The following is an 18,579-nucleotide window of genomic DNA, read 5'->3' as shown; positions in this document are numbered from 1 at the left end:
TTCTTCTACCTACATGCTGGAGAGCTGAAACCTGTTTCCAAGACTCCCTTGCTGCTAGGGTTCTAGGTGCAAATTCGGCTCCTACATACGCACTCACAGAAGAAAGCAGCAAGATGGAAGGCAGCTTCTTGATCTTTTGGTGGTTTGTGCTGACAAGCGTGTGGGTGCAAATGTGGGTATTAAAAGCGTGGTGGCTGAACTCAGTGTCGTCACCAGCTCATGAATTCAAGCAGCTGTGGGATAGAAGTGGCCTCTCGACACCTGGATGGCAACCCCAGCCGTGTGTCCTTGGACTGAGCACTTCAGGGGCAACCTCCCACTTCCCTCCCCGTGGCCCTTTAATGACTTTCTGTTTTATCCACTAATTCAAATCCTTTCTTCTTAGGATATTTAGGTACAACTTGTTTTCTGTGATGAATTCTGATTCACCCCCTCAGAACTATGGCTTCAGAACTGACCCCTACCCCTACACAGCCTGAGCCAGAGCAACTGGGCCAATAGCTTCCTCCCTGTTAAGGCCCCCACCCTGTTACCGCAGCCTCCACCCAACCCGCCTGTTTTGGCAACTCCACTGCCCTGGTGACCCAAGGCCTCCTCTTCCAGCCCCACTGGGCTGTCTCCTCCACACCGTGTACTCCACTGGTGCTCCAAGACCGAAGAATGTACTTCCCAGTACTCTTTATTAACCCGTATCTACTAGATGTGGCCCAGGGTTCAGCCTGTGAGATCTTCTGGCTCTGGCTTCCCAGGCCCCGCCTCCCCCATCACCACACATGAACCAACACGAGAACGGCTGCCATTTACAGTCACAACACTGGAGGAGGGAGACGAAGTCCAATGCAGCAGTCGTGTGATGTTTCTGCTTAAGCACAACTGAGATGCCAGCTTGTGGCTTCATACCCACATCAGAGCAGGGCTTCTTTTTCCTCTTTTTAAAAATGAAAAGCAGAAATGAACGGAAGTGGTGGCTATGATGTGGCCGAGCTGCTCTGTCCGGAAAGCACACCTCTACGTCATTCTCCTCCGCTTTGACTGGCGGTCCAGCTGGGCTGGGGGCAGCGGGATGCACAGGGTGCCCAGTCTGTGCTCCTCCTCCCCGCCGGCTGCCAGAGACACCTTTCTTTTAGAGATTTTCAGCCTCATGGCTTTTGCTATCTCCATCATCCTGAGGAACAAACACATGAAACAAATGGAGAGTCTCCTCAACGTCACTGCTCAGGGTGGGTTGGCAGGAGGGAGCGGCACACACCATGCTCCTGGCCACAAAGACAGAGTCCCCAAAGTGGCCACCAGGAGAGAGGCAGACAAGATCCCCCACAGAGCCATCAGACAATTTCATTTTAATGAGCTGCCATTGGAAAATACCCTTATAGGTGACTACAAACCAGGTTATCTGTCTGGATCCTATTAATAAACTTCGTTTATTCCCTCTAACCAGGACTGAACGCTTGCTAGAAGTCTGCTAGAACAGGCTCCAGGTATCTTCTCTCTGACCTACAGCGTCCCTGCCTGCGACAGTGCCGTGTGGGGACTGCCCTTGGTGTAACCCCTGTGAGGGACAGTCCAGACACATGTGTTTCACTGGCTCTCTGGAGCACCAGGGTCCTTGGGTGTCAGATGTCCCTAAATCACTGACAAACGCCAAAGGAACCAGTGTTTAGGATGCAGGGAAGTTCTGCCCCCTAACCGGTCTGAATCCCTACTAGCAAGGCTACACAGGGCCCAAAGGGCCGCCTCTGCCGACTCTCCCAGTCCAGTCAGGGAAGACCCCATGTGGCGTTCCTGCCCAACAGCAGCCCCACCGTCTGACAGCCCCTTCCCTCGGACTCTGGGAGGGGTCTTTTTGCTAAGCTGAAACTGGGTTCGTAGGACCTCTACCCCTGGGTTTCCCCCTGGGTTTGCCCCCTGAGGACCACAGAGAATCTCTCCCTGGAGGGAAGTACATGGAGACTGGGGTGTGCCTGGTCACATGGGCACAGGGTGCTACGGGAAGGCTCGGGTCTGACGCCCAGCTATTCCTCTTCATGGTTGTGTGACCTTGGGAAAGTCAGTGACTTTTCTAAACTGTAAATCTTTAGTTGTTTTTCAGGGAAATCACTGAGATATTGGGTTGGCCAAAAAGTTTATTTGGTTTTCTTGCCAGTAGCACTTAGAGCCTGGTAGCCACAGCAGTACTGGCTCTAGTCGCACTTAGTTGTTTTTAATTTCATTCAAAACAATTTTGTTAAGACTGTCTAGTGACAGCTGTCATATCAGTGTGCATTAAAAAAAATCAAAATTGGTGAATTTTTGTGTAGCCATTTTAATATTGAAGATGGAAGAAAATATGCACATTTTCAGCACATCATGCTTTATCATTCCAAGAAAGGTAAAAATGCAACTGAAATGCAAAAAGAAAGATTTGTGCAGTGTACGGAGAAGGTGCCGGGACTGATCCAATGTGTCAAAACTGGTTTTCGAAGTTTCGTGCTGGAGAGTTCTTGCTGGATGATACTCCAGTCAGGCCGCCCAGTTGACAGCGATCAAATTGAGACATTGAGAACAATCAACATTATCCCATACGGGAGACTGCCGACATACTCAAAATATCCAAATCATTAAAGTGAGTGGTGAAAATGAAAACTGTGTCTTTTACTTTATGGAAAAACCAGATGGACTTGCTGGCCAACCCCACAGTACGACGTGTTCCATCTGTGCCCGGCGCAGGGAACCGGCAGCCTGTGATGTCCAGCTGCCCACCCATCCAGTCACTCACCGATGGCTGTCCTCTGGCCCCAGGTCTTTCCCCTATTAAACGTCCCCAGTTCTCCTGATGGAGCCTCGTGCTTTGCAGCAGTACTAGAAATACAGCAAGGAGGCCTTTTGTTCTGTGGTGCTCACCTTTTCTCACTGAGCTTCAGGTCCCTCTGTAACACCGTCAGGTCAATCTGGAAGTCATTTATGTGCAAGGCGAGTATGATCACATACGCGATGATCTTCGCCTTCATAGAGCCAGAAATTAAGTTGCGTAAACTGCAAAACCAGTTTAAAGACCCACAATTAAACTCTAAATGATTTCTTCAAAAGCAAAATAAAAACATCCAAACTTGTTCCCGTAGGGACTCAACGTCTTCCCATCTTAGGGAGGGGAAAAGGAATTCAAGCGACTCCTTGTCCTTCAGGGCGCCAGAGTCATCACACAGGGGAAGTGAGCCAATCCCAGGGCTCCCTCCATGGGGGACAGCAAAGGCCGCACCCACTACCCCAGGCCCAGTGAGAGCCCACACTGGCCAGGACCCTCCAGTCCGCCCCTGCCTGCTCAGCAGGGATGCCAAGAGAGTGGTCACCCCACACTCACATGCTGCTGATTTCTCCAAACACACTCGGAGCAGGAAACACATTCCAAGCAAATGGGAAGAAGAAAACCGAAGTGTTGCCCCCAATATCACCACACACACCTGCCTTTCCTGCAACTTGCCATTTCACAGAACACCGACTCTGCGGGGGCACGTCAGGAAGGGTTCCCCAAAAGGAGTCAGTCAAGTGAGGTGTCTTCATTGCTAGACATCCCAAGGGGAAGTGAACGTGTCCAAGGGGAAGAGAGCACGAACTGTGCCGTGTTTGCTGAGATTGACCCCAGGACCACTGCCAAGGGCACAGCAGCTCTGGGCGCGGCATTCAGTCTACACTCCAGCTCCCTACCCTCTCCGCCCTCCCAGCCTGCTCTCTCCTTTACAGGCAGAAGCCCGAGAAATGGCGCCCCTCACCTGCCATTGTTGTAGGTCAAGCAGGTGAAGTGCTTCAGCAGTTTGGTGTTGATGATGTGTGGGACTCCAGGCCCCAGGGCACCTACAACACAAAGTTGCGTTTGGTCACCTTCTGTCAAAGCCCTCGGGCCGCGTGTCACCCATGAGCTGGGAGAAGAGGCCAGCATTTGGGCCGATGTTATGAACAAAACCACGTGGTAGGAGAAGCAGGGGCCCATGGAACAAGATGGCCCCCTTTAAATGAAAGTATGCTCATTTCAAACGAAACTGCCTGGGAGACATTTATGATGAGGCGACAAGAAAGAAAAATAAGACTCCGATGAGGGCGAAAGACACAGAATTTGTAAGATGTTAGAAAAGCAAAACAGAATGTGGAGAAATCCCAGGGAGAGGGAAAGCAGGGGCGATCAGGATATGAAAATAAGAATTAAGCAAGTACTGAAAAGCATAGACTCTCAGGTGCCCAATCACGGTACAAAACCATGTACCCCTTGCGGCTGAAACCCCAGGGCTCTCCCGCTGGCTTTCCGACTCTGGACAGGCGGGTGGGGCAGCCATGCCCTGGCAGTAGCTGACCCTGGGGTGACCAGCAGAAACCGGCTGTCTCCTCGCCCAGTCAGAGACCAGCTGACACAACGCACACCAGTCAGGAGCCTTCATGAGCAAGGCCAACCTTTTTCCCTCTGTGACTGACGTTTGTCTCAGTCCCTTCCAGTTTTCATTTGGTTTGGATACTGCACATTGCCCAATGCAGAACGGAAGTGAATGTTAACTCTGAACAATCACATGATCCTGCCTGTCCCTGGCTGCAAATGAGGAAAGAGCCTGGCGAGTCCTCTCACCACGTCGGCGGTACCAGTGGGAACCTCACTGTTACATGGTTTAAATAAAGACCTGAGCGCACATACTCATTTTCTTCTCTCGTTACAGCTAAGAATTACAGGCAAATAATGGTCTGGAAATAACTTGAATCAAATGTCTATCATGAACTTACTTTTGCGCTTAATCACTTTCTGTGCTCGGAATTTGATGAGCGTGTCCAGAAACCATATGCATCGGGCCTGGTGGTCTCGGCTCTCCTCATTTGATGGCAGAGACTTCAACGCTTCTATGACAAAGGAGCAGTGGCTAAAACAAGGGTGGGAAAGGGAAGAATGCGTTGGGTAAGATCACTTGGTCAGGAGCCATTCACCCTGGCACCGTTAGAATAGCAGCACCCCTCACACAAACTTGATGGCTGAGGAAGGGCCACCCGCCAATGTGCCTCCTAACAGAAGGAGCGCGGTTTACTGCAGGGGCGGTGAGGGGCTAGCACAGCAAATATTTTAGGCCTCGTGGGCCACATGGGCTCTGCTGCAACTGCTCAAATCTGCCTTTGTGGTGCAAAAGCAGCTATCGACAATGCAAAAAAATGAATGACCGTGGCCATGTTCCGATAAAACTTCATCCACAGGCACCAGGCCAGACTGAGCACGTGGGCCAGGGGTTCTGTCAAATCCAGATGCAGTGGTCTGAGCACAGGCTCTCAAGTCAGGCTGCCTGGGACTGAACTCCCTCTCTGCCAGTTGATGGCTTCGGCAATTTCTGAACAGCCTGTACGTCATCTTTACCCATAATGTGAGGCCAATAATAATACCCTCCTCCTCTTAGGGACTTTTTGGGGGGAGGGGATTAAAAAGGACAATACAAGCAAAGTGCTTAGAACAGTGCTGGGCACCTAAGGGCTTGATCAACATTAGCTATTGTTTCTAAGCACTTTCTACCACTGTCAGGAGCCTGGACTCAAGGAAATAAAAAGGCTCTTTGAGATCATCTGCAGCTGCCTCACTTCGCAGACAGAAGAACCGAGCCTCGGGTCGGGGAAGATCACACAGTGTATTTGCAGAGTTCCAAAACTCAGTCCTCCAGGCTCCCAGCCCAGAGCTCGTCCCTGCACCCCGGGCCACAGTCACATTAAGACAACTAAAAAATACTCATGAGCTTGTTTTTGGGAAATGGACCTTTGGAGGAAAAAAAGTATTTCCCAAGGCTTTGAATTTCACTGACCAGTAAAATTTCCAAAGAAAAATCAGGAAATCAGCCTGTAGTTGACAATTTTTTACTTTTTCAATATAAAATTTTTTTAAACTCAAAAGCAAAAGAATACCACCATCACTGTAAAAAAAAAAGTTGTTTTAGTGGCCAAAAAAGGTGTGTGTGGGGGAGGGGCCCATGGCCAGTGTGGCTCAGTTGGGTGTTCTCCTGTCCACCAGTGGGAATCGAACCCACCAAAAGGTTGGGGGTTCGATTCCCAGTCAGGGCACATACCTGGGTTGCGGGTTCGACTCCCAGTTAGGGCACATACCTAGGCTGTTGCAGGTTCAATCCCCAGTCAGGGCGCATATGAGAGACAACAGATCAATGTTTCTCTCTCACATTGATGTTTCTCTCCCTCCCCCCCTTTCTCTCTAAAATCAATAAATACACAAAAAGACAGAGCACCCCTGCCCAGGTGGCTCAGTTGGTTGGAACATGGTCCCATATACCAAAAAGGTTGCAGGTTCAATCCCCGGTCAGGGCATGTGTATGAGGCAATGATCAATGTTTTTCTCCCATATCAGTTTCTCTCTCTCTCTAAAATCAATAAACATATCCTTGGGTGAGGATTAAAAATAGTATTTTAAAAGGAGGGGAATAATAAATGAGCTATTTAGAATATACAATGTTCAATGTTTAAAAAGAAAAGCTCCTTAGCACATCATCACAGATAAATCAAATATTTAGCTGGCCCCTCCTTTCAGGCTAACACTTGGGCCCCATGGTGACAGTCAGCAGCAAGCATGACACTGCGGGGCACAGCCCATCTCTAGTTCCCAGCCCACTGCAAGGCCTCACCACCATCCACCCAGCGGCAGGGGCCATGCACTCAGAGGCCAACTCTGCCCCTTAAATGCCATGCACAGCTTTGGGACATCAGGTCTAGAAGCCCAGACATTTATGAAAACATTGGCTGGTTCACGTTCAAGTGAACGTTCAAGTGCTGGACAGTGATCCTCAGTGGCTGACCCCCAAAGGTCTGCTTTGCATCTGATGACTGCTGTGTCCCAGCGTTACTCCCTCCGACACGCCATCCACCCGAGTGGGTACCTGTTCTCCTCAACCATCTTCAGTATTTCTTCTGACGTGACATTCCTGAAGGCTTCAGATGGGCTCTGAAGAGCCTCATACTCCGCAGGGGAAAGAACTAGATACTGGTTAAGAACACAATCCAACCAAAACAGAAACATCTAACTAGCCAGATCAGCGATTTTCAACCAGTGTGCCACAGAAATTTTTAAAGCATGCAACACCTAACTATTTAGTCAGGGACATTGACTCCTTTCCTTTACACGTCAAATTTAAAAATAACAGCCAACACAACAATAGCTATCTGGTGTAAACGGTCTGTCTGGAACCACAAATATACAGGTCATATAATACAGTTGCATCTTATAAGTCACATGGCATAAGGCTGCATCTGATTGTTTTTTTTCCCTTTAATCTTTATTGTATTTTTTTTCCATTACCATTTATCATTGGTTAATTCTTAGTACCAGAACTCCTATATACAAGAGTAGGCACCTGATTTTAAAAGTCACTTTAGAGCAAAAAGGGTAGGTAATTACTATTATTTATCAATAAAATTATACCTATTTTTTGTCAGGTCAGCAAAAAATATGTATTTGGTGTGCTGCAGAATTGTAGTAATTAGCTTACATGTGCCCTGAGATGAAGACTGAAAACTGCTGAGTCAGATCGAGTCCCAGTGGCCTCATGTCAGAGACGAGAACGCTGAGGCTGACGGGACGGTCACACAGCACTCAGCCACTCAGCTCTCCAGACTCCCAGCCCGGACCCTGCTCCCTACCCGGGATTTTCTGCAGTCTCTTTATCACAAAGCCACCACAGGCATTTTCAATCTCATCAGACCCCCGAGTAGGGATATTTTACATTCCAACCCTTCCTTTTACAAAATCAGTCTGTCCCAGACTTCAGGCATTGGTTACATTTGGACTCTTCATGGAGAGTGACCCTCACAGGGCTGAACTGTGGACATATGGCATTTTGCTGAGGAATGGGTTTGAATCCCAGGCGCTAAGATGCTGATGCTGGAGCAGGTCCCTCAGCTAGTGAGGGAGCCCAGCTGCCTCCCCAGCAACAGCACTGGGCAACTGCAAAGGTCAAGATGTAGCTTCTGTGAGTGTCCTGGGACCACCGACTCCCAGAGAGCCTGGCTGTGCCACTCGTGTACGCACACCCCAACTTGTGAATAAAGTAGCATTTCTACTGTAAGGAGGATACGGTCTTCAAATTTATACACATCTTCAGGCTTGGCTGCATCAGCGTGGCAGGGAGGGAGGTAGAGGGAGTCATCTTGCAAGTTATCACGCATGGCGTCATCGACCAGGGCTTCACAAGAAAGACAGAGTCAGTGTGGGTATCACCCTGTTTGGCTTCAGGCTCCCCCACACTCTTTGCAACATGCGCACTCAACATTGTAACCAGCCCGGAAACCCCTAATCTGAACGCTCCCGCCAGTGAGGCCCACAGTCCCCATCAGGCTGACTGATGGCTCCAGCACTGCGGTGTCCACTCAGGACGCAAACCTAACTGGGCCCAAGAGAAGGTGCATCCAGCGTGGGCTCCCTTCAAGTAACTTGCAGTCTAGTTGGGAGTGAGGTTTGCTAATCAATATTTACAATGCAATACAAGAGAAACTAAAAGTGAGGGGTATTCAAAATAGCCTTTAATGGCTTAAATTCCAGAAAATTTCTCCACATACTATGAGTGAAAAGAAATCAAATTATAAAACTGTAACTACCACACAGGAATAACCGTGTAAGAATTAAGTATGCATGTAGACAAAGAGAGGAAAACAGGAAAATTATAATGGCTTGGCAGAATGATGAGGAAATGGATGAATTATTTTTCTTTTTAAATGTCCTTTAATAGTTAAGAATAAACTGAACAAAAAAATTCAAAAATTGGTATAGTATGTCTCTGAATGAACAGAGACATACTTCTGTATTCCTGGATGAGAAAATATGATGTTATAAAAATGTTGATTCTCCCCATAGTAATACCGATTGTATTTGGAGGGAACCTGACAAAAGTATTTTCCAGGTCGCCCGGAAGAGTGAGCATGTTACAGTAGCCGAGACCTTGTGAAAAACAAGGAGGCAGGAGGGGGACGAAGCTGCCCCATGGGACAGTGAACCGGGCGATGAGGCTGCTATCATCATCAAAAGCCTGCCGGAGCGACGGGACAAAACACAACTAAGGACAGGGTAAAATGATGAACCTGACTTTCTAGATTACCTTTTATAAAGGAAAAGATGCAGTTTTGAAAAACATAAAATCAGGTCTGTACCATATGCCAAAAAAATTCTTCATTAAGATTTAAATGTAAAAATAAAACTGTAAAAGTACTGCATGAAAATACAGGGAAATATCTGTAATATAGAGCATGGAAAGATTTTCTAAAATTTACTAAAATTCCATTTTAATGGGAAAAAACTGCTTGTATAAATTTTTTCTTATGTTCTTATAATGCATCTGAACAATACATACATTTTAAAATAATAAAATTCAGTCCACAAGCTTCTCAGGAATTTAGGAGCAGAAAAAAATCTACTGTCCCTGGAAGTGACACACCACAACAGAGGCTCAGTGCCTCCTCGTCCCACCAGCCCCGTGGACCAAAACCTCCCCGTGCATCAGAGACCGGGAGCCTTCTCTCTCCTCTGTGACCTGCAGGCTACAACCCCGGCACCAAGGACACAGCGCGCACATACCCTTCCCCTGCCTGTCTCCTCCACCTGACTGTGAGCTCACTGAGGGCAGGCCGTGTCAGACGTGTCCTGCTGCTTCCGCAATCTGTTCCTGCAAAGACCCTCAGCAAGAGGCAGGAAGAAATCCAGCCCTAACTTTGATCATCTTCATCTATGGGGCCAGTAAAAGACCTCAAGAGAAGAGAAGGCTGTGTCTGTGCACAGATTCCTACCCTAAGTTCCAGCTGCTTACCGGTCACACCCTTTGTATCAATAATGCTCTCTGCGGCTTTAGCTACTGCATGACTCAAAGATTCGTTGCCCACTGTGTTCATTCTCCTGGAGTTCAGGGCCCGCTTCTGTTTGGTGGTACCGAAGGCTTCAATGCAGGAGTCCATCTGTGCAAGGGACAAATTTGGTTACGGGGGCAGGCTGGGCACCGCTACTCCTAGCTGGGTGACTATGGGGAAACTGTCACCCCTCTCAGCCATCATGACCTCCCCTATCAATTACGTTGAATGATAGCTATCTACCTCACAGGCTTATAAGGATCAAATGATATGAACAGACCTGAAGAACCTGCTTTGTAAATAGTAATGGACCATTTACAAATCAACAGTGCCTCCATCTGTAAAATGTAAAGACTGGACTATAATCAGGGTTGGTAAATCTTTGGCACAGTTTAACATCGTCCAATCCTATGCCCATAACAGATACTGCCGACAGAGTCCTCACTCTTCCCCTCTGAGTTGGAAGACAGCCTCACGCTCCTTCTCAACACATTGCTCCAGGCCGCACTGAAGCAATCCATTTGCCAGCATGAGGTGAGATGAGCTTTGTAAGAGCATTCTACTTGGAAAAATCTTCAAGTTTGCTTTGTTTTAATATGACAGTTTCCAGGCTACACCCAATATTCTCTGAAACTTGGATTAAGCCTTAAAAACAAGTGCACGCTACACCTCTATCAGCTGAGAGAACCAGTTCACAACACTGGCCCAGAGCTGTGTAGGGCTGCCCCAGACAGATGAACTGCTCTCCGTGAGGCGCATGAGGCTCCCGCAGGTAGAGAACCGTCCAGACAGCCCCGGGATGAACGAACTGGGAGCAGCCGGGGAGCCATGTGTTCGACCAGCTCATTTTACTGACGGAGAGGCCCTCGCCCAAGGCCTAGAAGGAGCTTGCTTAAGGTCCCACATCTTGGTTCCATCCCACTTACCTTATCTCTGAAAGTTCTGCTCTGATTCTCTGAAGTCAATTCACTCTCAATTGATTCATCTATCAAAACACAAAACAAATGAAAACGGGGGGGAAAAAAGCAAACTGTTGTAAGTCCTACAGAGAGTACTAGTGTTTGGTATTTATTTATTTAAGAGTTAATCTAAGCAAAACAGATTTTTTTTACTCCAGGACGTCCCAGAGCTTAATATGAGTATATACTGGACATTTAGTATGTAGCTTTAATACACACTTAGATAATTTGTAGAATTAAGGAGTCAAATGGAGGGGCCAACTGATCCAACCTCTTCCTTTTCCCAGTAAGGACAAATGAGGCCTCCAGGTGAAATGACGTGCCCCAGGTCAATGTGATGGATATAATAAAGCGATATTTACAAACTTACTTATAAAAAATGTGTTTAATCAACAAATTAATGAATAATTTTCTTTGCTTCCTTGAAAGTTAGAAGAGAATTTGGAGGACAATTTAACTGTAGTTACATTTGTTCGCAAAGCCAAGAATTCTTAACTTACAGACTATGGTTCCCTAGGAAATTCACTGATGGGCTTTGGGACTCAAGAGCCCTTTAAAACTATATGCTAAATCTCATATATGTTTTGGTATATTATGTTATGTTTCCAGAAAGTAGGTCCAAGTCCTTATCAGATTCTCAAAAAGGTGGGACTGCTGCTTGGAGAGAATCAAGTCAGAACTAATGCCTCAGAAGCTATCAGGCAGATACACCACGATCCTAAGACTACTTCCTTACCTAACACCCTTCCCCACCGCGGTTCTCAGTGTTTAAGATTTAGGGAACAGGACCCCCTGAAGTCTGACCCCCTTATCTATCATTTTGGAAGCTCCCACTCTGGCCCTGAGCATTCTGAAATGCCAGAGCAGAGAAGCAATGCAACTTCTCCCACTGGATTAGGAAAAAATGGATCTTCTCTGAATTAGAAAGTGTAGGGACTTTTCAACATGAAAATTGCTGTCTAACATATAAGCAATTCCAGCACCTACCAGAGATTCTAAAGCGTCTACCCCAGTAGAACAATTAAGAATTAAAAAAAGCCCCCAGTTGAAATGAGTATCAGATATGCCCTCCAATATTCTGCTCTGATCACTGCTCAGCACACTTGAACGGAGGCTAGCTCCTCATCTCAAGTCTGTAAACACTGTGGGGACAGGATCTGTCTCTGTTCTGCTGCATCCACGACTCCTAACTTGTGCCTGGAGCACAGAGGGTCATCAATAAATATGTGCTGAGTAAAAACTCTTAAAACTTGTTCAAATGGAAAAAAAAAAAAAAGAGAGAGTCCTGACCAGTGTGGTTCAGTTGGTTGGGCATCATCCCACAAACAAAGGGTTGCCAGTTTGATTCCTGGTCAGGGCACGTGCCTGGGTTGTGGGGTCAGTCCCCAGTTAGGGCACATGTGAGAGGCAACCAATCGATCTTTCTCTCCCTTTCTCCCTCCCTTCCCTTTTCTCTAAAAGTAAATAAATAAAACCTTTTAAAAAGAAAAAAGAAAAAAATACTGACAGAAGGCCCTCTTTTAAAAACAACTACAAAATGTGTTTACAAATCAGAAATGCAAACCGACTCACCCAGCAAACCTGAAGCATGCGGCATGTCCGCGAGCCTTGACGGGACCTACCTGGAAACAGTGGCTGCATGTTGAACAGTTCAGCATCGTACACCTCCATTTGGCCAGAGGCCTTGTTCAAAATTCCCACAAAGTGCCTGAATGAAGAAGAAATAATACCAGTGACAATGGGTTATTCAAATGGTCTTGTTTATACAACTTCCCAGCTTAGAGGTTCTCAACTGTTCTTTCTGCCCCAGTACACCTGAGGAATGCACCACCTGCCAGGGAGAAACAATAATCCCCGCAGCAGCAATTCTGAGCATGGGGAGGAAAAAGCGGGAGTGGAGAGAGGGGAGGGTACATGATGTGGTTCTGAAAAATAAAGCTGCAGGTGACTCTGGCAGCTGATCACATTTGGGCTCACTGCTGCAGTGGAAAAACCCTTTCGGGATGTAAGAATGAAGAATTACCCTGGAATTTACTGCACACATAGATTTTATGGAGGCAAACACAAGGAAGCCTTGGTAAATATGGGGAGAAGACCAGTGTGAAGCAGAACTCTGATGCAGTGTTAATAGCTTTAAGCATATACTCATTAATCTGACTTGTACCCGGGCGGTCCTGCAGGGCTCTGAAAAAGCCTTGTGAGTCGCTGTTGTTGGATACCATCATGGAGACACCGTGTGCATTATGCCAGCCCCCCACAGTTACAGACTGTTTAGCCCAGGCAGTCTTCATTGTAAGGAGGGTGGGGGGCGGCAGGGGCGCAGCAGGAACAGACCCGGGTTTAGTGAAGGGCAAGGTTGCCCAATGTCAGCCAATCAGCAGCGGAGCTGGATAAAAACCCCAGAGCCTTTGACGCTACCAAATCCTCTTCTTACAGTTAGTCCTAAAGCAAACTTCTGGCAAGCTCTAGAATACTAATCATACATTCCATATTAGTTAAGACAGCTGCCTTTTGGAAACAAGATTATAAATAAGTCTTGGGAAAGTAGTGTACAGTATGATGATTATAGTTAATACTGTATTGTATGTTTAAAGGTTGCTAAGAGAGTAAACCTTAGAAGTTCTCATCACAAGAAAACAAGGTGTAACTGTGTGGTGGTGGATGTTAACCAGACTTACTTTGGTGACCATTTCACTATACATATACCTGATCATTATGCTGTACTCCTGAAACTAATATAATGTTATATATCAATTATATCTTAATATTTTTTTTTCTTTTTAAGATTTTATGTATTTATTTTTAGAGAGGGGGGCAAGAAAAAAGAGGAGAGAAACATCAACGCGCAAAACATTGGTCAGCTGCCACTTGCACATCCCCAACTGGGGACCTGGCCCGCAACCCAGGCACGTGCCCTGACTGGGAATGAAACCCAGCTACCTTTTAGTCCTCAGGCCGGCACTCAATCCACTAAGCTACATCAGCCAAGGGCTATATCTTAATTTTTTTTTAAACTTAAGGAATACTACAAATAAATGAGGCTTTTAGGAAATTCAACAAATTAAGCCAACTTTCTTTTCAAGAATGTCTATATGCTGGTGTGAAGGCCTCTGGATCTGGGAGCACAGGGACTTGGTAATAAACCTCTCTCGGTCTCCCCCACTGCCCCCGAAGACAGAACAGCAGTGCCAGGGCCACCACCACTCCCTCCCCTTCCAGCTGTCCCTTCCCCTGACCCTACCTGCACAGAGTATTGCATTTGAGGGCTCCAGTCCCAAAATTGTTTCCCACGTAGGAAAGTCTGTCTGTTTCAGCTGCCTAAAATGTGGAGAAAAGCTCCATTACAACCAATGTTGAAAGATATTAAGCATGTTATCTCCCTTTTCCACATCTGCAAAAACCTTTAGAATCCAAACCACAGTGGATTAGAGCTAGAGAGCCTCTCGGAGACAAACTAGCCCCACTAAGTGAATCAGGGGAGCTTGTCGGAGAAAGACAAGAGGACTTTAGAAAGGGAAGCCCCAGATAGTGCTGGCTTCTAGTTTGTGTGAGAAAGTTCTTGGGGAAGCTGCACCACTGGGCTTGGGAGAGAGGCTCTGGGCTCCCCACACTCACAGACATGCAATAGAATGATCCTGCAGGCCACCTCCTGGGCCCGAAATCCAAGCCCTTCTTAAACTTCTTTGCCCACCTCTCTATGACTGCTCCTAACACACTCTTAGGACCACGGAAATGGCTGCTTCACTTCTCAACTCCAGCCCAGCTTTCCTGCTTCCCTGGATGTGTCCTTGCTATCCTCTTCACTTGGAACACTAAGCCTCGGCTGTCAAACCCTCCTCCATCCTTCAAAACTCAGCTCCATGTGCCCTCTGCAGGAAGACATTCTGGCAAGCAGAGACTTAGACGCTGCCTTGTACTCTCCCTCCCTTGGGCCCTGAGCTTTGTCTATTTGTGTGAGTGTCCTTCACATCTAGCTCTTTCCTCTCTGTAGAGTTCTTTGTACCATACATGAAATGTTTCTGTAAGTTTGAGACTGGGTAAAATCTCAAAGAAGTCTCTAGAGCAGTGGTTCTCACCCAGGGATATCCCCCTTCTAGGGACATCTGAGAATGTCTGACATTCGGGTTATCACAACTAGGAGGTGCTACTGGTAAATAGTGGATAGAGGCCAGGGAAGCTACTAACCATCCTGTGATGGTTAGGGCCATCCCCCACAACAAAGACTTATCTGGGTCAAAATGTCAATAGCGTCAAGGTTGAGAAACCTCACTCTAGGGTACAAGCTCCCACACAGTGGGGCCAGGTCTGATTTAGCTGTTCCTCTAGCAGCGCACACCACAGGGCCACAGTAGGTGCTCAATAAATGCTGTTGAATGAACTAATGAATGAAAGGCCATCACTTCACCAAAAGTATGAAACTGAATGGAGCCTGTCCCCACATCCTGACCTGTGGGGCTTAGAATTGTTCTTCAAAGACTCATTTGTTATCTTCCCCTTTCTCCTCTCACTCCTTCCCACATCCACCACACCCAAGGGGTCTACTGAGGCCTGCAGAGTGCAGGTAATTGGCCACCGCAGCACTTACCAGGATCCGGTGACTCCTCTTCCTGGGATTTGTGGAGTCGTTGCTCTTGTACAAGGTAAAGCGCAGGTTACCTGGATTCTGCAGCTTCCCATTGGAGAACTGAACTGTAAGATCACAGCCCAGGAATGAGATGAGATCAGAAAGAATCACAATGTATGGTGAGGTGGAAGTGGACTGGCAACGGGAAGGAGTGATTGAAGGAATGAGGATGGCAAGGAAGCTCAAGTCCCCGACCGGAAGGCGGACTGAAGGAGATCCTGGCCCACTTGGGAAGAGGGGATGGGGAGGTAAAGGGAGTCCTGGGAAGGGGCCGCGACAGGAAGGAATAACTAAGGGAATGGGACCAACTGAGGAGGCATCATTCAGGTCTAAAGAAACAGAAGGTCTAAGGCCTGGTGAGTGAGGGTATGAGAAAATCCTGGTAAATCCTTTGGGGAGGGGGTACTGGGATGTCCTCATCCAGGTGGGAGATAGTAAAATAGAGATGGTGTAAGGACGAAGGGAGGAGTCTCTAGCCGAGTCCCAAGCAGTAGTGGACACTAAATTGGAGGAGGGGGGGAAGAGGGTGAGGAGTCTCGGCCCAGCTAGGAAAGGGGCCCGGCTGGGGGCGGGAGGGCTGTAAAGCTACCGAGACGGAAGGGGTAGTTATGGGGAAGTCCGCTTCGGCTCCGCAGTCATTACCTAGTACAGCCCTCTGGCTCTCGTTGGGCTCCCCACAGTACAGCCACTTTGCACTCGGCAACACCTCCACAGCCATTTCGCCTCTGTAGTAGCCAAGCCTACCTAGATGTTAATACTGTCTCAGCCACTAGTACGTTGGTCCACGCGCGGAGACAGCACAGCGGCCCGGAAGAGGCGTGGCCTCGTCAGGCACCGCCCTGGACAAGCAGGCGTGGTTCCGCTCCGTCAAGACACCGCCCCCTCCGCGCTCAAGCCTTGAACTCTGAAGGGACTTCCCCGCTCAGCCTGCCCCGCCCACCATCCGCCCCGCCCCCTGCGAACAGGCGTGGTCTCCACGCGTTGCAACGCCCCATCCTTGGCCTGCCACTCGGAGGCGCCACACCTGGTTGGCCCAGCACTCCTCCTGTGCCTATAAGGATTTTGTGGGACAAGGGTCCGAAGTTCCTACAAGTTTGCGGTTTCTGCCTAACAGTCATTGGGGTTTCTTCGTGCTCAGCACGGTCTAGAAACAGTATGATCTGTATCTCCTACGGTGACAAGTATATCTTACCAAGACCTGAAAGGCCAGGTTTAAATTTCGAATTTTCTGGCAGACACTCCTTGAGTCCCAACCAAATGGGGCAGCTGGCACACAGCAGTTGCTCTCAATAGAGTCTCCATGCACACCCGTGAACATCCAATCCTTAGGTCGAAGCTTCGTCCACAAAGTTGTAAACAGCTCTTAGCCATGATCATTCCTCGGACCTAGACGTACATCTGTGGCCCCATCAACCCTGGGAGGATGGACGGGGGTGGGGGAGGGGCCGCTTAGCAGGCTCGAGGTTCAAGTATGTTTGGGCAGAGGGGATTCTCAGGTGGACTAGAACCGGGGGAGCCAATGTCATTGGCGTGTCCCATTGCCCTTGCAGATTCAAACCTACCTCCACAAGGGGAGTTATCAAAGCTGGAGAAGAGCCCAAAGCAGGATCTCTATGGAGGGACACAGTACCCTGCCAAAGAGGTGGTACCGTCGAACGACAAGAAAGCAGGTTGACTCTGTACTCCAAATCTCCTTTAAGACTCATCCCGTTCCTGCAAATACCCCGGATGCTTCAAATAACTCCTATACCAGAGCTCCCTTTGAGCACTTGTCTTGCTTTTCCCAATCTCAAACAGAACATTGCAAAATACAGGACAAATAGCTTTTCTTTGCCCTGAACCTTTTAAACTTTAGTTGTCAGTGCCTCATCACCCCTGAAGACTATAGTATTTCCTACAGACAGGGATGTTACCTCAATAAGTACATATAGCCATCAAAATCAGGAAATTAATATTGATACATTACCATATAATTATCATACTTAAAGTTCACCAATTGTCCTAATAATATTTTTTATCCTCACCCAAGGACATTTTTTATTGCTTTTAGATAGAGAGGAAGGGGTGGGGGGTGGAGAGAGAGAGATATTGTTTGGTTGCCTTCTCATATGCACCCCGATCCAGGATTGATCTGCAACCTGGGTGTGTGCCCTGAACTGGAACTGAACTCATGACCTGTTGGCCTATGGGATGATGTTCCGACCAACTGAGCCACACCAGTCAGGGCCTAATAATATTTTTTTGGCCTAATAATATTTTTATAGGAAAAAAGATCCTGTCTGGAATCACACGTTGCACTGGGCTGCCACAGCTCTTTAGTCTCCTTCAACCAGGAATAGTTCCTCACTCTTATGTTGACTTTCATAACTTTGACAATTTAAAAGGTTATAGGCCAATTATTTTGTAGACTTTCCCTTAATCTGGGTCCATCTAATATTTCCAAGTGCTTAGTTTCAGGTTGTGCATCTTTGGTAGGAATATCACAGATATGAGGCTGTTCTCACTGTATCATATCAGGGACAATTTCAGTTTGTCCCATTTCTGGTTATATTTGATCACTTAATTTAAGTTTTTTCAACCAGGTTCAAGTAAAGCGGTATCAACCAAAAGAAAAGTTATTCTTTTCCCTTTGTAATTAACAAGCATTTTGTGGGCAGGTACTTAGAGATTAAGTAAATATTCTGGTCATCACACTTCTTCTTTATGTATTTATGTATTTATTAATCTCAGTATGGACTTATGGATTCCTACTTTTTTCAATAGATTAGAATATGTTACTATTATTTCTTACTTTTATGTTTAAATTTTCCCAGATTAGGCTAGTGGGAACCCCATCAAGCTGGTGGTTTCTGAATCACCATTAATCCTAAGCACCTAGCATAGGGACCGGAACCCAAAGATGCTTAATAATGTTGGCTAAAATGAACTGGCACTGGGTTTACACATAGTGGACTCTCTGTATATGTTGATTGGTTCAATGAAAATATGAACAGTTAAGTCAAAGTTAAGGGGTCACAAAGAAAACAGCAGTGCCTGCAAGGAGTCATTGTAGTTCTTGATAGAAGTGTCCTGGCACCTCCTGATAGGGGCACATATTGTGTGACCTTGCTACCCAAAGTGTGGTCCTCAGGCTGGGAGCATCGGCATCACCTGGGAACTGGTAAGCAGTGC

General features: G+C 47.2%; 1 protein-coding gene across 1 annotated transcript; it reads right to left on the bottom strand.

Moving 5' to 3' along the window:
* Nucleotides 1–661: 661 nt before the first annotated feature.
* POLR1E (RNA polymerase I subunit E) lies at nucleotides 662–16,218 on the bottom strand. The gene is made up of 12 exons (XM_045840556.1): nucleotides 16,051–16,218; nucleotides 15,370–15,473; nucleotides 14,026–14,102; nucleotides 12,407–12,492; nucleotides 10,752–10,810; nucleotides 9,789–9,933; nucleotides 8,067–8,174; nucleotides 6,873–6,969; nucleotides 4,741–4,874; nucleotides 3,747–3,828; nucleotides 2,881–3,012; nucleotides 662–1,165 (listed from the first exon to the last, which is right to left on the bottom strand). The coding sequence occupies exons 1-12, from the start codon at nucleotides 16,124–16,126 to the stop codon at nucleotides 1,009–1,011; spliced, it is 1,257 nt and encodes a 418-aa protein (XP_045696512.1). The 5' UTR covers nucleotides 16,127–16,218; the 3' UTR covers nucleotides 662–1,008.
* Between the last annotated feature and the right edge of the window lie 2,361 nt (nucleotides 16,219–18,579).

This window comes from Phyllostomus hastatus, unplaced genomic scaffold (genome assembly GCF_019186645.2).
Source record: "Phyllostomus hastatus isolate PE091 unplaced genomic scaffold, TTU_PhHast_1.1 phas_contig_34, whole genome shotgun sequence".
In the NCBI taxonomy this organism is placed as follows: Eukaryota; Metazoa; Chordata; class Mammalia; order Chiroptera; family Phyllostomidae; genus Phyllostomus; species Phyllostomus hastatus.
This window is presented reverse-complemented; position numbering and strand designations above follow the sequence as displayed.